Source organism: Mauremys mutica, chromosome 9, assembly GCF_020497125.1.
Source record: "Mauremys mutica isolate MM-2020 ecotype Southern chromosome 9, ASM2049712v1, whole genome shotgun sequence".
Taxonomy (NCBI): Eukaryota; Metazoa; Chordata; order Testudines; family Geoemydidae; genus Mauremys; species Mauremys mutica.
In genome coordinates this window covers 75,533,581-75,557,901 of record NC_059080.1, presented here as the reverse complement: position 1 = coordinate 75,557,901, position 24,321 = coordinate 75,533,581, and the positions used below count along the sequence as shown (strand labels likewise).

The 24,321-nt window shown below is 42.2% G+C and overlaps 1 protein-coding gene across 2 annotated transcripts in view; it reads left to right on the top strand.

Annotated features, from left to right (window-relative positions):
• The first annotated feature begins 6,882 nt into the window (after positions 1–6,882).
• PLOD2 (procollagen-lysine,2-oxoglutarate 5-dioxygenase 2) overlaps positions 6,883–24,321 on the top strand; it is a 77,491-nt gene continuing 60,052 nt past the window's right edge. For both annotated transcript variants that reach the window (XM_045030962.1, XM_045030961.1), the window contains exon 1: positions 6,883–7,194. In XM_045030962.1, the coding sequence (XP_044886897.1) occupies positions 7,080–7,194 (115 nt within the window). In that variant the 5' untranslated portion in view covers positions 6,883–7,079. The remainder of the gene's footprint in view (positions 7,195–24,321) is intronic.

The following is a 24,321-nucleotide window of genomic DNA, read 5'->3' as shown; positions in this document are numbered from 1 at the left end:
GTACTGCACGTTAACCCGAAAACCGCAGCCCCTCCTTTTAAATGGCCAACCCATTTTAAATGGGGGGGAGAGGGATAGCTCAGTGGTTTGAGCATTGGCCTGCTAAACCCAGGGTTATGAGTTCAATCCTTGTGGGGGCCATTTAGGGAACTGGGGTAAAAATCTGTCTGGGGATTGGTCTTGCTTTGAGCAGAGGGTTGGACTAGATGACCTTCTGAGGTCCCTTCTAACCCTAACCTTCTATGATTCTAAATGGCCAACCCAATGAGGGCACTGCTGTTTGAAACCATCCTCACATGTTATGAAGGTTAAAGAAGCCAAAAGACTGTGGCTTACCATGTCTGCCTGCAAGCCGAATTCTGTTGCCTGCCAGCCCGTGTGTGTGATCTCTCACACCAAATCGGCAGGCCCTCAATTTAAGAGGCAAAATGCAACCTTGTAAAGAAAGCACATACGCTGTGTAATGTTAACAGCTTGGTTCACTGTGAAAGAGTCTACCCATTGTTTTCTAAAATGTGTCTCTTTAAATACTACTCTCCCATTTTTTCCTCCCACAGCTGCAAATGTTTCAATGCTCCCCGTATCATCTCCATCCCAGAGGCTAGTGAAGGTTAAAAGGCAAAAAAACCACACTTGCAACAAAATGTTCTCTGAGCTCATGCAGTCCTCCCACACTGAAAGAGCCCAGCAGAATGCCTGGAGGCAGACACTGTCAGAGTGCAGGAAAGCACAAAATGAACATGAGGAGAGATGGTGGGATCAAGATGATAGGTGGCGTCAGCGTGATGAGAGGAGACAGGAAGCAATACTTAGGCTACTAAGCATCAAACTGATATTCTCCGGTGTATTGCTGAGGTGCAGGAAAGGCAGCAGGAGCACAGACCGCTGCTGCAGCCCCCGTGTAACCAACCGCCCTCCTCTCCAAGTTCTATAGCCTCCTCACCCGGCCACCCAACCACTCCACCCCAGAGGACTCCCCAAGCAACAGAAAGTTGGCATTCAATGAGTTTTGAAGTGCAGTGTGGCCTTGTCCTTCCCTCCTCTCCTCCTCCACCACCCCACTCGGTGCTTCCCTCCTCCCCCACCCCTCCCCGGATACCTTGGCAGTTATCCCCCCATTTGTATGACGAATTAATAAAGAATCCATGAATTTGAAACAACAATGACTTTATTGCCTCTGCAAGCGGAGATCAAAGGGGGGAGGGGAGGGCGGTTGGCTTACAGGGAAGTAGAATGAACTAAGGGGGCAGGTTTTCATCAAGGAGAAACAAACAGAACTTTCACACCGTAGTCTGGTCAATGATGAAACTGGTTTTCAAAGCTTCTCTGATGCGCAGTGCACCCTGCTGTGCTCTTCTAACCGCCCTGGTGTCTGGCTGCACGTAATCAGCCGCCAGGCGATTTGCCTCAACCTCCCACCCCGCCATAAATGTCTCCCCCTTACTCTCACAGATATTGTGGAGCACATAGCAAGCAGTAATAACAATGGGAATATTGGTTTCCCTGAGGTCTAACCGAGTCAGTAAACTGCGTCAGCATGCTTTTAAATGTCCAAATGCACATTCTACCACCATTCTGCACTTGCTCAGCCTATAGTTGAACAGCTCCTGACTACTGTGCAGGCTGCCTGTGCACGGCTTCATAAGCCATGGCATTAAGTGGTAGGCTGGGTCCCCAAGGATAACTATAGGCATTTCAACATCCCCAATGGTTATTTTCTGGTCTGGAAAGTAAGTCCCTTGCTGCAGCCGTTCACACAGATCAGAGTTCCTAAAGATGCGAGCGTCATGTATCTTTCCCGGCCATCCCACGTTGATGTTGGTGAAACGTCCCTTGTGATCCACCAGTGCTAGCAGCACCATTGAAAAGTACCCCTTGCGGTTTATATACTGGCTACCTTGGTGGTCCGGTCCCAAGATAGGGATATGCGTTCCATCTATTGCCTCACCACAGTTAGGGAATCCCATTGCAGCAAAGCCATCTGCTATGACTTGCACATTTCCCAGAGTCACTATCTTTGATAGCAGCAGCTCAGTGATCACATTGGCTACTTGGATCAACCCCCACAGTAGATTTGCCCACTCCAAATTGATTCCAGACTGACCAGTAGCTATCTGGCATTGCAAGCTTCCAGAGGGCTATCGCCACTCGCTTGTGAACTGTGAGGGCTGCTCTCATCTTGGTATTCTTGCGCTTCAGGGCAGGGGAAAGCAAGTCACAAAGTTCCACAAAAGTGCCCTTATGCATGCGAAAGTTTCACAGCCACTGGGAATCATCCCAGACCTGCAACACTATGCGGTCCCACCAGTCTGTGCTTGTTTCCCGAGCCCAGGGATGTGTCTAGACTCACACGTTGCCTCTGTAATCCTTTCATTGGCTTACTGCCTTTCCTGGGTTGGCCTTAGTAACATCATCATGTCAAGAATATGTCTGTTTAATGCATAAGCAGCACAAACACTTCTTACTGTCTCTGTTCTCTGGGGTTGGAAATTCTTAGAACATTATTACAGTTAGTGTTTTAACTCTTTCTTCTACTTAAGCAATTTTCTAAGAGATTCCTTCAGTTCCATCAGGAGGCTGCATTGAAGCTGATGAAAGGAACATGTCTGAACATGCAGGATCTTCAGGTTGGTAACCTTTTTTATTTCATACTTCTTTCTTATAAGGACTGCCTGTCTTCCTTCTGGACTGTTCTTGAATTCTCATGTTTCAGCAAAAAATATAGTTGTTACTCAATGGTACTATCATTTTAGATGCAGTTGTGATAAAAAATAAATAACTGAAATAGGCAGATCTTCCTTTTACAATTCCTTTTACACTTTTACTGAGTGTCAGTGAATGCAATGAGTAATATTAAATGAGCAGTATGGTAATTATAATTAAATAACTGCATTGACTTATTTTGTTTAGGAGAATCCATCCTCAACATACGGGATTCTGAAGACTATCCACCTTCAAGATCACCATCATTTTCTACAGTTTCAGAGTTATCTGCCAATGATAGTGTTTCAGTCACATCATGTATGTCACATAGCCACAGTATATATCTCCTGTAGCAAAAAGAAAAAAAAATCTCCATGATCCAGAAACAACCATAGATAAGTTTGTGATAAGAACCAGCAGCTTACAAAAAGAGGTAATTGATGAAAAGATTGCCCGGTTTGTTTATGCAACAAACTCTCTTTATGATTGAGCACCCACTTTTCATCGACATGGTTCAGTCATTAAGACCAGGATACAGTCCACCCAAAAGAGCACATGCTGCAGGCAAATTGCTGGATAAAGTGTATAAAAGAGAAATTGAGCAGTGTGCAAAAGGTCTAGAGGGTGAAATTGTTAACCTGCGTCTTCATGGGTGGAGCAATGTCCACAATGAGCCTATTGTATATGCTTGTGTGACAACAGAAGAAGGGAATGTCTTCCTTATAGAAACAATTGATACATCAGGAAATGCGCACACACAGCAGAATACTTACAAGAAGTAGCAGAAAAAGCTATAAGAAACTGTGAAAAAGAATTCAAATGTCTAGTAGGCAGCTTGGTCACAAACAATGCAACAAGTGTATCCAAGATGAGAAGAAATTTAGAAGAGAGTCCCAAGCTAATAACATACGGTTGCAGTGCTCATGTGATCACCTCCTAGCCAAAGACTTCAGTGTTCCAGAAATAAAGGCTAATGTTGAAATTGCAAAATACTTCCGTAACAACCACTTTTGCAGCAGCTGCTCTAAAAAAGTGGGAGGAACCAAGCTAACTCTCCCACAAGACATGCGATGGAACTCAGTAGTGGACTGTTTTGAGCACTATATCAAGAACTAGCCTAATCTGATGACAGTTTGTGAACAAAATCGTGAAAAAATAGATGGCCCTGTCAAAGCCAAAGTTCTCAACATTGGGCTTAAGAGAAATGTTGAACACATGCTGAGTACCCTGAAGCCTATTTCTGTAGCCTTGAACAAAATGCAGGGAAATAGCTGTCTTATTGCTGACGCTGTTGAAATTTGGAAGGAACTGAGTGAGATCTTAAAAAGAGAAACACGCAATGACAGAGTTAAATTACAAGCATTAAAAACAACAAACAACAACAAAACAGATGGGACAAGCACTATCTCCAGCTCATTTTCTTGCAAATATTCTCAATACTTGGTACCAGGGTCAAACCTTAACTGATGAAGAAGAGGAGTTGGCTATGACATGGACATCCAGCAATGATCCCTCCATAATGCCAACTATAATAAACTTCAGAGCTAAGGGTGAACCATTCAAGGAATATATGTTTGCTGATGATGTTTTAAAGAAAATCACACCAGTGAACTGGTGGAAGTCACTTAAGCACTTGGATTCAGAGACTGTTGAAGTGATAATCTCACTTTTAACAGCAGTAGCTTCTTCTGCTGTTGTAGAAAGAATATTTTCTTCCTTTTAGACTAATTCATTCCAAATTGAGAAATTGTTTGGGACCTGAAAAAGCAGGAAAGCTTGTTTTTCCTTTTCCAGATTATGAACAAACAGGAAAATGAAGGTGAAGATGACTGAGTTAGCTGCAGAAGCCAATATTTTAAGTTTCTCATGTTGACCTGGCTAACATAGTTGATTTAATTTTTTAAAAATATTTCATTTAACTATTTTAGTTAAAAACAATTAACAAAAACAACCCTGATTTAAAAAAACTTGAATGTTTAACTAAATTCAAAAATTCATATGCTTGTTTTGTTTAAAATATAATATGTTTGCTGTTGAAGAAAAAAAATCCAGAATACACAACATTGTTTTTTTAGTTAAATAAAACAATTTAATGTTTGTCTGGTGATGTTTCCTCCTAATACAGCATGGCAAGAAAATCCTCCAAATATTAATGATTAACCTGTTGAATTGGAGGTAGTTCACCTCCCAATGACTTCATAAATATCTGCTTCAATTACCTTTGGTAAATGAAATAACCAATCATTCATTTTCTGATATAGCTGTAAAACTAATCTGAAAGGTTTTCAAAATAAATCACTTAAAATGTATAGTGGGTACCTTCTAAAAATGAAACCTATGTCTATCTCTGAGTTGTGCAGAATATGTATTAAGGTTATAACAACCAACAAGAATGCACTTTTATGTAGAAATCCATAAAGAAATTTGATTTAAATCAAATCCACCCTGGTTCAAACAGAAAAAATGAGTCTTAAGTCCCTTTGTAAATCCCACCCTTAAGTGCTGCAATGCTCAGCATCACAGCACCTAACTTTTAGGTCCTCTCCTGCCCAGCAGAATTCACAACCCTCAGTGATGTGTAAACCCCCTATACAATGCAGGAGAGTTAGGTGTGTAAGAATGGAATTCATAAAAGGCTTTACTACCAAATATCAGTCCATCAATGCATGTTCATTCTGTCAGAAAAGATGGACATGGTAGATTATTCTAAATAGCAGTTGTAAAATGATGCTTGTCAGATAACAACCCTTTGTGATTACAGCACCGCTTTTCATTTTTATATATAATCTATCTGTATCAGGAAAAAAATTCCTAGAGGGATGATTGCATCAGCACTCTGTCTTCTTCAAAGAAATATATAATAAAAGGGAGTTGAACTCAGTGTATATAGCACTGCCTAGCCCCTAGAACAGTGGTTCTCAAACTTTTGTACTGGTCTCCGCTTTCACATAGCAAGCCTCTGAGTGTGACCCCCCACAATAAGTAAAAAACACATTTTTATATATTTAACACAATTATAAATGATGGAGAAAAAGTGGGGTTTGGAGTGGAGGCTGACAGTTCGGAAGCCCCCATGTAATAACCTCACAACCCCCTGAGAGGTCCCGACCCCCCCGTTTGAAAACCCCTGCCCTAGAAGGACAGCACTGCTTTGCAGAAACAAAGCCAGTAAGTAATTTTATATTAATTAAATAGAATATTGGCATTATACAGGCACCCACTCTGAAGCACATACTGTTCCTCTATAGTGGTTCTTAACCTGGGATGCACGCACCCCCTAGGGGTGTGAGATGCTCTTTCTGGTGGGGTGCAAGATGTGAGATTTTTTTAGAAGGTAAATCATCAAAAACACAAATTAAGCACAAGCACAAAAGTACAACTACTTTGTTCCATCAAACCTATGTATTTATTAACATTATACATTTTTAACGATTACTGTAATATACAAACAAAAATATATCTAGGTTTAAAGAACTGACCTACTTCAACGATTTTTGATGAGGGGTGCGAGAACATATTTTGAGAACCAAAAGGGTGCAGGCTGCAAGAGTTAAGTGCAGCTGGATAATAAGACAACACATTATTAGATACAGGACTTCTTCACAGGACACTTAAGAGGGAGCTGAACTAGCAAAGATCACTGCGTGTAGCAGAGTGCTGTGCACGGCAACTTGCACCCCCGGCAGCCACTCCTACAGGCTGAGCCAGCCACAGACAGGACACTAGACTTAGCTGCAGCAACGTAGCGGGATAACGCTCCCCCCCACCCAGAACCAGACCCCCGGTGCTAGGCTCCCGTGCACCCGCGGAGGTTTTGGTCTAGTGTCTCCCTTTCCCACGATCGATCTGCTCAGCTCACTGAGCTCCGCCTGACCCCCCTGGGCTCTACCCCTCCCCGCGCGGGGCACCGCAGGGGCAGCGGCCTCGCTTTGCTGGCGGGCACGTGCGGAGGCTTCCCCCACGCTGGCTGGAGGCCGGGCCGCTTCTGCTGTTCCCCCGGCTCCGGAGCCGGCTCTGCGCGGCTCGAGCCCCTCCCCCACGCGCCGGGCCGGGCCGGGCCGGGCCGGGCTGCAGCCCCCTCCCCCCACCTGCCTGAGCCAGTCCCGCTCCCGCAGCCAATAGCGGGGATGCTGCAGGAGGAGCAGCCGCGGCTCCCATCCCCCTTTGCCTATTGCCCCGAGCGGGGGAGGAGTCAGGCGGCCCCAGGCAGCCCACTGCTGCGGCGGGTGGAGGCGGAGAGCTTGCGGGGGGGCTTCAGCTCCCCCTCCCCGGCAGCGCCCCCTTCTCCGCGGAGCCCGGCGCCTCCCGGGGGGCGGGACCAGCTACGGCGGGGCAAACGGGAGCCGCCGGCCGCGCGTCCCACTGGAGGGGTGAAGATGGCGCTGAACGGCAGCAGGCGGCCCCCCAGCCTGCTCCTCCTGCTGGCTCTGACCCTGCCGCTAGCGCCGCCGAGCCGGGCAGCGGACCCCGCGCTGCCCCCCATCCCCGCAGGTGAGGAGCGGGCAGGGCGGGGGGTGGGGGGGCAGCTCCGGCCGGGCCCCTCTGCCTGCGCTCCTGCAGGGCTCGGGCTCGGGCTCATTCATTCAGGACCGGACCCGCTGCAAGAGACACGGGGGAGCCGCCCGCCCGGCTGGGCTGCCCCAGACCCGCCAGGTCGCCTCCGGCGCGCGGGGGAGTCTCTGCGCTTGGGGGTGTTGCAGCGAGAGGCGAACTGGAGAAATGTTGGAAAGTTGGCTGCCCCTCCCCCCGATGGTGGCTTGATGCTGATTTGTAGCTGTGGTTTGAGGAGACGTTTAAAACTCTCCGATAGTTCTCCCCGCTTGGCGCTGCTGAGCCCCGTTGGTGGGAGGCTCTCCAAGAGCATCGCCAGCTCCGGCTTTGGGCTTGTGAGTTTCAGCGCAATTGGTTGCACGTGTGTTCTGCCTACTGTGCAACCAACGTCCGTCTGGAAGATAAACCTCCGGGCTTTGAGTGACTTGCCCTGCGTGACCGCTTTATGCTGAAACAGGGAACGGTTTTTGTTTTAAGTGGAAATATGTTTAAGCCTCTGAAACAGTTTTATTAGGAGGGGGTTGGGAGAGGAGGGGGGAGTAGCGCTTTCTTCATGGTGCATGAATATCTACTGATCATGAAATTCCTGCTGGGGAGGAACTAGTCAAAGATCTCCAAGTTGTTGACTAGGAAGCAGATAAATAGAGGATCATAATGTATTTAGCAAATAGTAAGGCAGACCACACAAATATAGACCTACACTGGCTGAAAAGTTCATAGCCCGGATCTTCCCCCCCTGTCTTCACCCCATCCCTGTTAAGTAATCAGTCCTCCTTCCTCTCCCCTATGAATAGCTTGAGACTCATGACAAGGTGTTGATGGGCCACATATTTCCTAGCTTCTGGAAGAGCAGATGGTGCCACTCACTGATGACCCAACTTACTTCCAGTGAAGCTTTGCTACTTAATTTCTACCTAAGAGTTTTCTCCTAGCTGAAGGCATTGGAGAGCTGAGTTTCCCCCTCCCTTTCGCTCCAAAGCTTGTTCACCTTCTGCTGTTTGAATCTTGTAGTGTTCTAAGAAGCTAGACAGCTGCAAGAAATTCAATCCGTGGGGTGTAAAACAATAACGAAAGAACTTATGCCCAAAACCAGTTGAAAAAGTGGTCAGACACATTTGTCAAAATACTGCTTTTGCTTCCAGGGAGCCACTTGTCACAGTATTGCTGTAATTTTGAATGCACATCTCTAACTGGATCTTGCATGGGAAAGGTATCCTATCCTGCTAGATGGATTTCACATGGTGATAAAAATAGCATAGAGCAGGGGTAGGCAACCTATGGCACCACTACTGATTTTCAGTGGCACTCACACCTCCCAGGTCCTGGCCACAAGTCCAGGGGGCTCTACATTTTAATTTAATTTTAAATGAAGCTTCTTAAACATTTTAAAAAACCTTATTTACTTTACATACAACAATAGTTTAGTTGTATATTATAGACTTATAGAAAGAGACCTTCTAAAAATGTTAAAATTTATTACTGGCACGCAAAACCTAAAATTAGAGTGAATAAATGAAGACTCGGCACATCACTTCTGAAAGGTTGCCGACCCCTGGCATAGAGTCTTGACAAGTTCAAAGCGATAATAAGGTTATTTTAATGTCTGGTTTAATGCTCTCCGTGTGCAGAAGAAAACTTTTTTGGGAGTGACTCTCATAAATCTGATCCCATTTGATTGGACAGTATCGGTTAAGATTGTTGGGAGCTTCAGTAATAACTAATGTTACAAAATCTTGTGTTGAAGTATACCAGGCTCTGTAGGCATGTGAACCTGCACATCTGTAGCTTCCTTATAGGGACAGTGCTGGCCTTGTTAGCTTGTTCTGGCTTTCCTCCCATTGGTGATTTCCTACAAAGCTGCTCTGTGCAGTGTGTGTGTGTGTGTGTGTGTGTGCGCTCTGATGCTGCTGTTACAGCAGCAAACTGCATTTCATTCCATTTCAAGTACTTTTCCCATAAAAGCAGCTTTTCAGACTGTAGTATGTGTCTGTTTTATTAACTGAGAGAAATAAGTGTTTCAGGGTGAGTGTTAGAGATAGGATCTCAAGATTTAACGAATAGCTGCTGGACTGCTGTACAATGATCAACAGAATACTTAACTAATATGGTGTGTGGGGGGTTACATTAACTAATCCTGGTGATATCTCTGGGAAGTAGGATTGATCTATTAATTTTGAACAATACTAATAGAAAACAGTTATTTGTATTATGGAGGCTGTCATTTTTCTTAAGTGGATCCTGGCTAACATGAATATTAAGAAAATCTGTACTGAAGTATAACAGACTGATGACTTGGAAGCTGCTCCTTGAGATTCTTGATACCAGACACATAGCAAGTTTGTTTGTTAGCTGCAGATGCCAGTTCTAACTGTTAATGATTTTCCTGAGTTATTCTGTGCACATTTTATTGCCTTCTGTTAAGTATGTTTTGCTACTCAGTGAGAAATAGAACTTGACACGTCTCTCTTTTGTGTTATATCAGTCTTGAGCTTAATATCTAGGCTGCTGGTATTTTGTGGAACAGTACGTAATTTTCAGTGTATAACAGACACAGTCAGCATGTTCAATTTTCAAAACATCAATATTGCTTACATTGGAAATCATTTGTAACAGGCATGACGAAAAGTGGCTGCCAAATACTATCTTGCTCTATTTTCAAATCAAACTATATACATAGTCTTGATCAAAAAGGCCAATGTTTCATTAATACAGAATTAGAAATGTTCATGAAGAGTAACAAAAAGACAGATTGTTAACAGACCAGTATTGAGCAGTTTATTGCAACTAAAGTTACAAGAACCACACTAGGGGTTAATTCTAGTTAAACAAAACAAAAACCCTTCTCTTCACCCTCCACCCCCCCCCCCGAAAAGTCAGCTGTTTTTTTTACAGCTTTAAAAAAAAGTACATGAAGACCATTTATTGTCCAAATTGGGGACATAATACTTAGCAAAGTTCAAATCAGTATGTAACTCAGTCCACTCTGTGGATGATGAAGTCACAGTTTTAGATGTCAAGACATTTCTTGTTGTGTCAAACTTAGTAAATATCTACCTCTTGTCATCTAATGTAACCCGCCCAAGTGAGTTAGGACACCTATAGAGTTCAGCAGGAATTTTATGGATTGCAGTGGAGTCTAAAACAGATTTAGGTTACTACATCTATGTTTAGGTTTAGGTTGCTAAATCTGGTGTTGAGGCACCCAGGTATCTTGTGGTCTTTTGGGTCCTGATCCACAGATGACTTGCCCAAGATCACACTGGAAATCTGGCAGAGCAGGGAATTGTATTTGGGCCTCCTGAATGTCAGGCTGCTGCCCTAAACCACTGGATTTCCCAGCAAAAATTACTTATGAGAAAAATCCCTATTTATGTGAGTAAAGCCACTGAAGTCAATGTGGGCTGCTCCCATGTGTAATGATTATTTGCAGACGTGTTTGCAAGATCTGGCCCTGAATTAGATTAAACATGCAGAATGACAACTGACTACTGTGGGTGTGCAGCAGGGAAGTGTGTGTCTGAAGATAACTGTAAATAAATAAACATGGCTGCTCTTGGAGTGCTGATCAGAAAAGTTGCTTTTATGTCACATTTCTAGTTACTTTTTTTACTCTAAATATTATTGACTTGACTTTGAAAGGCTTCCCTGGCAAAATAATTTTGACACATTTTGCAAGCCCTTCATAGCATTCAGGATGCATGACATAATGAGGGTGGTGTGTGTTAACGTGCCTAGTAAGAGCTTTGATGTATGCTAGTTAGTGCTGGAAATTTCAAAATTATCTTAGATTTATAGACTAAGACAAGATTTTGCCACCCTTCATGTTGAGTAACAACTTAGTATGCAGCTAGTTCCATTGATTTTCATTGTGCAACTTGCAAGTGTAAGGTGAATAAGTGTGGCAAAAATCTGCCCCAAACACACTAATACCAAAGCAGACTTCAATGGAGCTACTCACTGAGAGAGTTTCTACTCCACATGAGTAAAAGTGGCAGAATTGGCCTATATATCATCGAGGCCCTGATCCTGCAAGCTGCAATGCACAGGTACCTTGGCCGGCTTGCTACTCATTTTAAGTCAGTGGGGCTCTGTGCAAGCAGCTTGCAGGATTAGAGTTTAAACTGGCTGCATGTGTCTCATATGAAGTATTTATTTGCACTAATAACAATATTTGGAAATACACCGCTACCGTGATATAACACCACCCGATATAACACACATTTGGATATAACATGGTAAAGCAGTGCTCTGGAGGGGCTGCTCGCTCCAGTGGATCAAAGCAAGTTCACTATAACATGGTTTCTTTCACCTATAACACGGTAAGATTTTTTTGGCTCCCAAGGACAGCGTTATATCGAGGTAGAGATGTATCATGACTAGATCATGTCTTAAGTGTATTGATTTCTTCTCTCTACCAAATTTAATTGTTCATTTAAAAACAAAAAAAATTACCGGACTGTTGGCATTGAGGGACCATTCAGTTTATGCAGTGAATTGCACTATTAAAGTATGTTAATCAATGTAAATATCCTCTATTTTATATGGAACTATTAGTTACTGTTTTAAAGTCTATTTTACCAGTGCTTGAATTGATTCATTTGCATTAAGGATAGCTATGGGCATTGTAAGGGTCTCTGTAGCTTTTTATTTAAGATGATTTTTTATTTTAAAATGCAAAAATAAAGTGCTCCTCAGAATTATGTTTCAGAGAGGGTCATGAACTGAAGATATGAGAGGGGAATAATTCCCTTTTCAATTTAAACAGTGACTTTACTTTTCTGCAGCATAAAAAATATCTTGTTTGGTGACATTTCTCTCATGGGAGTGTATTGGAACTGTGTAGGAGATATTTAGATAATAGTTTCATTGGAGGGGGTATATTTAATCATTAAGGGACAGAGTCTAATAGCCTTGTTCACATTCAGGAGCACCCAATTCAATAAGTTGATGAGTAGTCTGACTATTCGTGGAGTAAGATACTACTCAAGGTGAGTACAGGTATCATAATCTGGCCCATATTGATAGGACAGAAGTGAAGAGTCTAAAAAGCATAATTAATCACAAAACAGGTCACTTTCCACCAGTAAATATCTACACCCACAATTTTCAGTAGTTACTTTACAGTACACTGTTTTAGACACACAATATTTTACATTTGGCTCTTCTCAAAACATCCTGACTCCTTTACATTTCAATATGGTTATTATAATATATGTAGAGACATTCCTTTATATTGTTGTTTTTGTTGGTTTTAATTCAATATTGTGATTGTAGAACAGGGGTAGGCAACCTATGGCACGTGTGCCAAAGGCGGCATGCGAGCTGATTTTCAGCAGCACTCACACTGCCCGGGTCCTGGCCACTGGTCTGGGGGCTCTGCATTTTAATTTAATTTTAAATGAAGCTGCTTAAACATTTTAAAAAGCTTATTTACTTTACATACAACAGTAATTTAGTTATATATTATAGACTTATAGAAAGAGACCTTCTAAAAACGTTAAAATGTATTACTGGCATGCAAAAACCTTAAATTAGCGTGAATAAATGAAGACTTGGCACACCACTTCTGAAAGGTTGCCGACCCCTGCTGTAGAATCTCTTATATGCTGATAAATGTTCAAAAACCTTATCCTGAAAATATTTGGCCATTTCATAATTTTCTATGCAAACCAAAATTAAAGGTGCACTATGCATTGCTGTATAATTTATTGTAAGTTATGATCTTCTTTGTGATGAAGCACAGAGTAATTTCAGGCTGATTTCCAAAATAGTTTAAAGCAACAAAATACAGCTCTGCTTTGGTTAGGAACCTTAAACTGGAATTTTATATGGGAACCATGAACAAAGTCAATGTATTTCTTCTTTTAATCCCCTAGGATATCTTTAACACAATTTGAATTTTTTTTGCTGTGGAAGCAACTTGGAGGACTTCTAGTGTGGATTTTTCTTGCAAGTGTAATATGGGGTTTGAAAGATCATAGTTTAATGACCTGAAGGACCTCATTGGAAGATGAGAGTTAAATCATGGAAAGTGTAATATTTTTATTTGGCAGCAATGCTAATTTCATTCTTTTGATGTCACTGTTGTAATTGCAGCAGAGAGTCCTGTGGCACCTTATAGACTAACAGACGTATTGGAGCATGGGCTTTCGTGGGTGAATACCCACTTTGTCAGATGCATCTGACAAAGTGAGCTGGATTCTGACCTTACACCTGTTTTACAGTAATTTTAATAGAGTTAATCCTCATTTATAATAGTGTAAGTGAGATCAGAATCAGGCACAAGGATTTACTAAAAAGAATCTCAGTCACTAGCGTAAGGGTGAGTAAGATACAAAGTCTTAGAGGTGGGCAAGGTATCCTACTGCTTTTCTGTGCTGACTTCCATTATAAGAGTGCTGGTGAGTGTTAGCTCCAGGAGTGGAATGGGAGCAGTTTCTCACTGATGCTATATGAGGACTTGAAACATCCATTTTCCCTTGATAAGTAATATTAGCTTTCCCTGGCAAGTTGGGGTTGTGAGCCATCCATTTGTGGAGAATAAAGGAGCTCTTCAGAAAGAAACACTTCTGTTATGAAGATGAACTTCTTGCAGCCTGTCAAACTGTTTAAATAGTTAAAGCCAGATTTTCTAAAGAGCTCAGCTCCAGAATTTCAGGTGCTTAGCACCTACAACTGGGACCAGATGTTTTAAACTGTTAAGAGCCCAGCAGCTCCCAGTGTGAAACTTCTGGCCAGATTTTTCAAAAGAGCTCCGAATTTTATCAATTATTTGGTGCTTAATTGGTGGTGGAACAATTCTGAAAATCGGGCCTACATTGTGGGTGCTGAGTTCTTTTGAAAATGGGAACTATAATGACTGTAGGGAGGCAGCATTGTGTGTCCTCTTCTCTGCTACAGCTCCAGTTCCTCTTTTCTCAAGTAAATACTGACCTCAGGATGGGTCATTACTGCAAATCTCAGTCCTTGACTTCCTTGATTAATTAGCTGTAGGAAGTTGGAAGAAAGTCTTCTGTAAGAATTCTCACTGTTCTGTTTGACTGATCTTGTTTAAACAGGTGGCCTCATAAAGAAATAGCCTAAGGACAAGATTTTTTTTATTGATATAGTAAACAGTCAAAAAGGCAGGAGCTGAATAAACTTGCTCACTTGTGCAGCTCATGTCAATTTCAGGTTATCCACTGAAAAGCAGTCCTACTGACAATTTACAAGAAATTCAGCACAGTTGTTTAGGGAGCAGCTGGTTCATACATTGTAATGACATAATATACCAAATAAACTTTGTTTTGTTTCTTAGTTTAGTAGTTGAGACCTGTCCAATGCTTGCTTGAAACAAACACTTCATTGAGTAGATAGGGTCTGATCCAAAGCCCAGTTAAGTCAATGGAAAGATTTTCATCCTCTAACACCAATAGCTGGTTTTCATTAAATATCAAAGTGGCGAAAATCTTGTGTGAGAATGGAAGCCAGCCCTGAAATGGAGCCAACATTCTATCTGTCATTTAATTACACTACATTAATTCATGAACATGCAATTCTTTAATAAGGCTTTGACGACTGTACACTCAGTGCTGCTGGAAAACCATTGTGTATGCTTTTTAGGAGATGGGCAGCATCAACCTGAACATCTAAAATTATTTCTGAAAAACATTTACTACTATTGCAAATAGAGAAATTTGGCCCTCTGGGTACAATAAGTCTCCCTTTTATCTTTTTGTTTAGTCAGTCAGCTTTTTTCAATGTTTTGAAGAAACAGGGGAAAGGAAAGGAACCTAAACTCTTAAACTGTGAAAACTGACAGAGATATTCAGGGGTGGATGCAATACCCAACAGTCCTTTTATTCTGTACTTGTATTTGCCTAGTTCTGTGGAGCTCTACTCTTTGGGGGGATGCCTACACTCCAGTAGTGATTCTTGTGTAGACGTACTCAAACTAGCTTTACTCTAGCTATCTTGGGGTACTGGAGCAATGAAGCTGCGGCAGCATGGGCAAGTTACCCAAGTAATTACCCAGGGTTCTGGATGGGTTTGTACAGTTTTCATTAAAGCCTATAATACTACAGCTTCACTGCTTTGATACTCAAACTAGCTAGCTCATGTATGTCTACGTTAGGGGTAGGCAACCGATGGCACACATGCCAAAGGCAGCACGCGGGCTGATTTTCAGTGGCACTCACACTGCTCGGGTCCTTGCCGCCAGTCCAGGGGCCTCTGCATTTTAATTTTATTTTAAATGAAGCTTCTTAAACATTTTAAAAACCTTATTTACTTTACATACAACAATAGTTTAATTTTCTATTATAGACTTGATAGAAAAAGACCTTCTAAAAACATTAAAATGTGTTACTGGCAAGCGAAACCTTAAATTAGAGTGAATAAATGAAGACTCAGCACATCACTTCTGAAAGTTTGCCAACTCCTGGTCTATATAATCTGCAATTGTATCTAATGATTGCAGCATAGAAATATTCTTAAATTGTCTTTAGCACTGTTGATCAACTGATTAGATTTCAGCCATTGAAAGTCTGTCTAAACACTTCAGATACTTTATCTATGCAGCATCTGAAAGTACACCTCTACCCCGATATAACGCGACCCGATATAAGCAAGTTCGATATAATGCAGTTTCACCTATAATGTGGTAAGATTTGTTGGCTCCCGAGGACAGCGTTATATCGGGGTAGAGGTGTATGATAAGTAGGAGTGTGATATTCTTTCACACCCACTTTGTGTATATCTGTATCAGGTAAATACATCAGTATAGTCTGAATCTACACATAAATCAGTGTAGACTATAGCCTTCAATTGAACTACTCGTGCTTAAAATTGGCGCATGGATAAGCATCCTCCTTTTATGGAGGCCATCATTCTGATATTTATTTATAATTGTAAATAATCTATAGCCAGTACTTCTTAAAAAAATAATTTTGGGTGAGACTAAAAAGGTTTTCTTCATTGCTAGGAATATTCTGTTGTTGTTGTTGTTTTTTTCTCCTCTTATCTGTACAGTTCCTAAGTACTCTGCTCCATTCTCTTTTTAAAATGTAGTTTTATTGTGATTGACGTGGAACAATTATATCATTGATATCCAAGTCCATGGCTGTTTACACTTAGTCTGAGAAAGCATTCAGGTTGGACTCAATTAACATAACAAGCAATAAGATAAAGAAAATGCAAGTGAAGCTTTGAGTCCCATTTTGTGAGTATGTGTTAGTATACACTGTGTGTATGAAATTGGTGCTTTACTATATGGCAAATTCAAAGCACCTTTTAGTAAAGTAAGCATTTTATTTGTATTATCCCAGCTCTCTTTTATTTAAAAAGAACAAAATACCAGACTATATTCAGGCAGCACTTATGGGCCCAGTTACTAAGGCATTTGCAACAATACAAGCTATCAGCTGGTTTCTGCATCTGGAAAGTGACCCATACTTCAGGAACAATATGTTCTAATTTCTGTCTGAAGGGCCACAATAGGGAAATATTCCAAAGAGTTTCTATCCTTACTAACGCTCATTTAGATCAGTGGGAGTTACTAACTTTGGGGGGGGCTTTGCTGGAAGTTGAACCAGCCCTCCCCTCCCCCCCCCCACACACAAAATCAGGAGGCTAAAAGGTGTCAATCAGCTGCCTTTGTCCTTGACCAAGAATGGCTCAGCCAAAAGAGAGTATGAGCCGGGACCTGTCATAAACCTCCTAACTGTCAGGGTGGTTAAGCACTGGAATAAATTGCCTAGGGAGGTTGTGGAATCTCCATCACTGGAGATTTTTAAGAGCAGCTTAGACAAACACCTGTCAGGGATGATCTAGATCAGGGGTAGGCAACCGATGGCACATGTGCCAAAGGAGGCATGTGGGCTGATTTTTTCAGTGGCACTCGCACTGCCTGGGTCCTGGCCATCGGACCAGAGAGCTCTGCATTTTTATTTTATTTTAAATGAAGCTTCTTAAACATTTTAAAAACCTTATTTACTTTACATGCAACAATAGGTTAGTTATATATTATAGACTTATAGAAAGAGACCTTCTAAAAACAAAAATGTATTACTGGCACGCGAAACCTTAAATTAGTGTGAATAAATGAAGTTTCGGCACACGACTTCTGAAAGGTTGCCGACCCCGGTCTAGATAATACTTAGTCCTGCTGTGAGTGCAGGGGACTGGACTAGATGACTTCTCAAGGTCCCTTCCAGTCCTATGATTCTATAACATTTGAGTCCCTGGATGATGGAAATAGCATCAAAAGACCAGGCCTTGATTTTTATTTTACTTTCTTAATTTTGTTTTTGTCTCATAGTTGATTCCTGGAGGCAAAAAGTTCATGGAAAGACTAATAAACATAAAAACACTGTATTTAAGTTTTTACTTTCCTGTAGGATGGGTATGCTCTGTGCTACCTGCAGTGCAACATACACTGCTTATAAATTGTTGGGAGAACAGTTGCTTATTTACTTTCTTACATACATTTAAGTGATATTGTGAGGGGGTTACTTTTGTTTTTTGAAGTGGTAAAAGTACATGACTGGTCTTGGAAAGCAAAGAAACATCTGATACTCTAGCGTGCTGCATAAATATTTTAGCCAGTTCTGACTATTTTGCAGTGAGACACACACTTAACGTACACATCACAAAAGAGTGATTATTGTGAAGTTTGTGATGCAAATAAAGATTTCAAAAGAGCTTAACACGCTCAGTAGTTCCCATTTTAATACTTATGGCCAGATTTTCAGTACATTTTAGCACATAGGGAACTGTGCTCTTTGAAGGATAGATTTTTTTCAAATGTTAAGTGTCTAGCATGTAAGTATGTATTGGTTCATGAAATGCTAGTCAATATGTGCCTCAAAGCTGAGGCAAACTGCTTTAGAATTCAGAAAATAATTTGAACTTTAACTTTACAGCTTAGTGCTTTTATTATTTTTAACAATTCTGTTTAAAATGTTTGTTTAGGATACTGGGCTAGATGGACCTTTGGTCTGACCCAGTATGGCCATTCTTATGTTCTTATAAGTAACTGTCAACCCTCCAATGCTAATAAATCCACCCAGAGCCCAGTCCGGTAAGGTATTATATGCTAAAGTTAATGGGACTTGAAGATGGTTTGCATTTCTCAGAAGAAGAATCAGGAGAGGGGGACAGCAAGGTCTTGGAAATGTATGTAGTCTGATCTAACTAAGCAGTAATGTTCTCTCAGCTCACTGCTATCTGTCTCACCGGTTAATTAATTTGAAGTATTTAATATATGGTTCTTAGTTTAGACAAAACAATGTGTTTGCATTTGAGCATGTTCTGGTGTTAACAATCTTGGAAAAAATCTCAGTCAAATGCTTCCATTCTTCTTCCTGATATATGCTGAATATTTTAACAAGAAATTCTTTTGTTGGTTTACTGCTTTCTTTGACAATGTAAATGTCTCATAATAAAGGCTGATTCCCTCACCTTCAATACTGATATATGTTTTAAGTATTGTATGTGCACTCCAGATCTTAGTACCTATTGCTGGCTTACATAGATCTGTATATATCAACATACTCAAACTTATAACAATTTTTATGACAGATACTAATAGCTCCCCTTAATTGCCCCTCTTTATGCTGTCCAGCTGCTATATTTCTCTTCTTTTTTTCCCAGCGAATCTGGTCTTTGCAAGTTTTAAATCATATACAGCTTTAAAATCAGCTTTACAATTGTCATAAATCACTCACTTTCATGTTTATTGGCAGAATTCTAATTGGAGCATTCCAGCTCTTGCAGTAACACATTTAATTTTCCTATTGCGAAGGCCAAGACTGCTCCTGTGAGCAATAGGCAGTGCAAACTAATGTCACACTAGCCATCTGGAATGGGGAGTACTTTCTAGGGTCTTTCACTTCCCATCCAGGTAGCAATTTATGGTATTGTGATCAGTATCAGGAAGGAAAGAGTAGGGGAGCCAGTCTCATTGCTACAGGATTTTTATAGTCATGTAGGGCTCTGGTGGAAGAAAAATAGAATTGTTTTAGGCCTAGCTGGAGTAAACAAATTCAGGGCTAGACCTTTTCTCAGGAAGGGCTCTCCTTTTCTTGAAACAGTGACAACATACAATGTTGCTCTGTGTCTAGGAAGGCTTGTCTTTTCTTGGATTCCTTTGTACTGTAATAAAATTAAATTGCCTTCTAGCTGCTCCTTTAAAAGTACACATGTGAGTTCTGAGTTAACTGTGAGTTATACTTACCCAAATGGGCAAGGAGTACTTTGTGTGTGGTTTCAAAGGAGGAAAAAAATTAGGCTGAAAATAAGGTACTATCCAATATGTTTTAAATCAGCCCTATGCTAGCAAGTTAATTACCTTGCCTTATACAGAAAATGTTGTAGAGTTCCTTACATTTTCCAGGATATGCGCCAGAAAAAATACTTGATTTGTAACACAGATTACAAAATGTAACTCTCATATACACAGATTGTATCACAAAGAAGCTATTAAGAGTTTTCCTTATCAACCTTTACTAGTCTCATCATAAAGTTCTGGGTAATTTTGAGTTTTGAATTCTACTCAGTAGTTCCAAAACCCAAGAATCACTTCTCTTTGCCAAATTGGTTTGGATTTAATAGTACATTCAGTAGTTTCCATTACCCTTTATATTTACTGTTGTGTTTGAGACAGCACATTTATGAGCGCAACAAAAATAAAACCGTCTACTGCAGTAGTTCTCAAACTTTTGTACTGGGGACCTCTTTCACACAGCAAGCATCTGAGTGTGACCCCCCCCCCAATAAATTAAAAACACTTTTTTATATGTTTAACACCATTATAAATGCTGGAGGCGAAGGGGTTTGGGGGTGGAGGCTGACAGCTCACAACCCCCCCAGGTAATAACCTCACGACCCTCTGAAGGGTCCTGACCCCCAGTTTGAGAACCCCTGGTCTATTCTGTCATGCTTGAAGGAATGTCAGGAGAAGGTGCTTGCTGTGCAGATATCTTGGTTATAAGCACAGTTATGGACTTACTAACCAATTATCCATTCCAAATAAAAACAAACAAACAAACTCCTGTTCAAGGCCCAGGAGATGGGGCGAGGTAGGGAAAGTTCACCAGCAGCTTTTTCTAAATTCAAAGTACTAAAAATTCCAGGAGTGCAGGCACCTGAATTGTGAAGGCAATTTTTATTCATTTATTATACTTTTATACTGCCACTTGATGTGGCTGGCCAACATCTAAAAGTGGCTGGGGTTCCTATTTTATGGGTTATTGGCGGCTTTTCTGTTCCAACTCCGGTGGATGCAGAAATTGGAAGGAACAAAAGTAGAATAACAGAACTCTTAATAATTTCAGCTGTTTCCTGCTTCCATATCCTTGGAAAAGAGCATCCAACTGGGGACCAAACAAGGGTTTAGAGAAACTTTTTTTTTCTCCCTCTGTTTTCATTTTCTATGGAAATTGGATCAGAAAGGCAGCTGCAGGAACTCTTAGCCACTTTAAGCTATTGGTTGTGACTTTAGAGTACTCGGTACCAGGTTTCAAAATAGTTAAATGAAGGGGGAGGGGAACCTATCTGTCTGTAATCATCCAATGAGGGAGAGGACGAGCTAGCAACTGCAGTAGAACTTCAGAGTTGTGAACACTTTGGGAATGGAGGTTGTTCATAACTCTGAAATGTTCGTAAATCTGAACGAATGTTATGGTTGTTATTCAGTTGTAAACTTTTGAAAGGTTGACTTAATACAGCTTTGAAACTTTACTATGGAGAAGAAAAATGCTGCTTTTAACCATCTTAATTTAAATGAAACAAGCACAGAAAGTTTCCTTACCTTGTCAAATCCTGCTTTAAATTATTTTTTTTTAGTAGTTTACATTTTATACAGTACTGTATTTGCTTTTTTCCCCCCCTTTCAGTCTCTGCTGCTGCCTGATTCCATACTTCTGGTTCTAAATGAGATGTGGGGTTGACTGGTCAGTTTGCAACTCTGGTGTTCATAATTCTGAGGCTCTACTGTAATACTTTATATGCAGGGCTAGCTAAATCTTACTTTCCCATTTCAGGGATCTGAATCTTCACTTACATCCTCTTTGATGCATCCTACAGTCTGGAGAGTGATGTATGCCTTATTACTCAGGGAACACTATAGTGGGTCAGGGCATCTATATGGATGGCTGGTCCCTCTGTCCAACTTGCATGGTTTCCATCTTCTGTTTGGTGCCATGCAGTCAAGCCCATCTGACCAGACCTCAGCCTGTCTCCCCTGACACACTTAAATAAGTCCAGTTGGAGGTGTAGCGGGGCTAAGCCAGGCTTCCTGGCTCCACATGGCTCCCAGAAACGGACAGCATGTCTGGCTCCTAGGCTTGGGTAGTGAGTGAAGCCCCTGTGGCTGCCCTGAGCACCGGCTCCACAGCTCCCATGGGCCGGGAACTGCGGCCAGTGGAAGCTGTGAGGATGGTGCCTCCGGGCATGGGCAGCGAACAGAGCTCCTCGGCCCCTCTGCGTAAGAGCCGGACATGCCATGCGCTTCTGGGAGCTGACTAAGGTAAGCACTGCTTGGCTGGAGTCCACACCCCACACATCTTAACTCCCTCCCAGACCCCGCTGTTATGCTATACAAAGCACATGGGATCTTTTATAGAGGAAAAGGCAAATACGTTGCATTTATTGAAAATACAACATATGCTTTTCAGTCACGCGCATGCACACACACACTCCTACCAGTTGATGTTTACCAGTCTGTTGTAGCTCAAGTCAATCTAATGGCCAGTTAGACTGAGCACGGGTGAGGAGCTGGGCTCTTGTCGGTCGCGATCTGATGCTCCTGGAGTGTGTCAAGACAAACCCAAAGCCCTATGGCAGAGCACCCTGTTATAGTCTTTTTTTTTTTTTTTCCCCCCTCTCTCTGTTGAAGTCTATGGATTTTGCTGTGTCAGTTTGTGACTGGGTTACTTCTTAATTGGTGTATCTTTTGATGTTAAGGTTCCAATACACCTCCTGAGAGGGTCATCCTGTCCTGGTTTAGATTTAATCAGTTGTCCTTAGGGGTGCCAGCCTTCACCTCAAGGTCGTCAATCTGCCTTCTTCATTATGGATGCTCATTGATGGTGTCAAGTTGTCTCTTCACGCCTTCTTCCTTGACCATTTGGCTATAACAATGGCCTTCACACCTTATCTTTTCCTGATGCATGCATTCCTCATTCACACAATCTCTTACAGAAACCTCCAAAGGTATACAGACAACAGTATTTTATATTCAGCAGAATACATTGTAAATCAAGCCTTGCTAAATCTTATAACTAAAACAATTCACATTGGGGCTTCAGGCCCTCAACATTCCTCTAATCTCCTTAACATAGGGTATGGCTACACTTGCGAGTTGCAGCGTTGGTGGAGGCTTTCCAGCGCTGCAATTAGTAAGTGGCCACACCTGCAGGGCACTTCCAGCGCTGCAACTCCCTGGCTGCAGCGCTGGCCGTACACCTCACTCAGCATGGGGAATAAGGATTGCAGCGCTGGTGCTGCAGCGCTGGTCATCAAGTGTGGCCACACACCAGCGCTGTTATTGGCCTCCAGGGTATAAGGGTGTATCCCAGAATGCTTTTAACTAAGGGCTTGGCTACACTTACAAATTTGCAGCGCTGCAGCAGGGTGTGAAAACACACCCTCTCCAGCGCTGCAAATTGCGGTGCTGCAAAGCGCCAGTGTGGTCAAAGCCCCAGCGCTGGGAGCGTGGCTCCCAGCGCTGTATGTTATTCCCCACAGGGAGGTGGAGTACGGACAGCGCTGGGAGAGCTCTCTCCCAGCGCTGGCGCTTTGACTACACTTAGCGCTTCAAGTGTAAGTGTAGCCAAAGCCTAAATAACTCCCTTTGTTTTGTTATGCAGCCTCTTTGTTTTGTTGTGAACCTCCGGAGCTGCTCTACTGGAGCTGCTTATCAGCTCCTGTTTGCTGTGATCAATCTGTGAACAATCAAATGAGATCCTCCTCCCTGTGTGATTCACAGGGGTTGAGTGTTTGCGTTTTGCTTGACCAGCAGAGAAAAGGAGTCATTCACAGGGGTTGAGTGTTTGCTTTGCTTGAGAGAAAGGGGGGGAGGGGGCAGAGGGGGGAAAGAGAGTATGTTGGATGCAGGCTGTTTGCAGTTAACAGTAAGGGGGTGGGAAATTTTTCTGATTTTGCACAGTGTCAGTTCCAAAAATCCACTCTTTCTCCCCCCCCGGTCCCTGTCACACTGCCCCATACCCCCCTCTTTTGAAAAGCACGTTGCTGCCACTTGAATGCTGGGATAGCTGCCCATAATTCATCACTCCCAACAGCGCTGCAAATGCTGCAAATGTGGCCACACTGCAGCGCTGGTAGCTGTGAGTGTGGCCACACACCAGCGCTGGCCCTGCACAGCTGGACGACCAGCGCTGCAACTACCAGCGCTGCAGATTTGTAAGTGTAGCCATACCCATAGATGCAATACAAGATCCTGTCTCTCACTTACTAAAACCTTAAAACAAAGAAATGCATATTTAACTAGAGTGCCTAATTTGTAATACATATAGGAAACCATAGTAGACATTATAAATTATCCTAAAACAAAAGGGTGACCATAATCAGTCATAAGGATTGTTCTCAATTGTCATTCTTTTCTGCTATTCAAAAAGGGTGGCTGACAGGATAAAATCAAATCATATATTAATTCTCATAGTACAATTATAAAATCCTGCTCCTACACCGCACCGGTGAAAGTGAGTGAAGGTGGGGGAGGGTGAATGATGGATGGGGGGGCGGGGCTCTAGGCAGGGGCAGGGCAAGAGTGTTTGGTTTTGTGCAATTAGAAATTTGGCAACTCTAGCCCAAGCTCCAGGACCCTCCCACTTTGTAATTAAATAACCCATTAACTTGAGCCCTGCAAGCCAAAGGTAGCTGTCATGGGCCAGCTGTGGGTATCTTATTGCAGTGTAGACATACCTTGGGAGAGCGGGTGTTTGTGTCTATGGCTGTGCCTTCCCTCCCCGGAGTCCTAGGCACTCTTCTTTCCCCACTCCTCTCTTGCTTACCAACCACTTTTGGCAGCTATTTGTGCCTCTTTGATTTCCTCTTTGATTTCCCAAA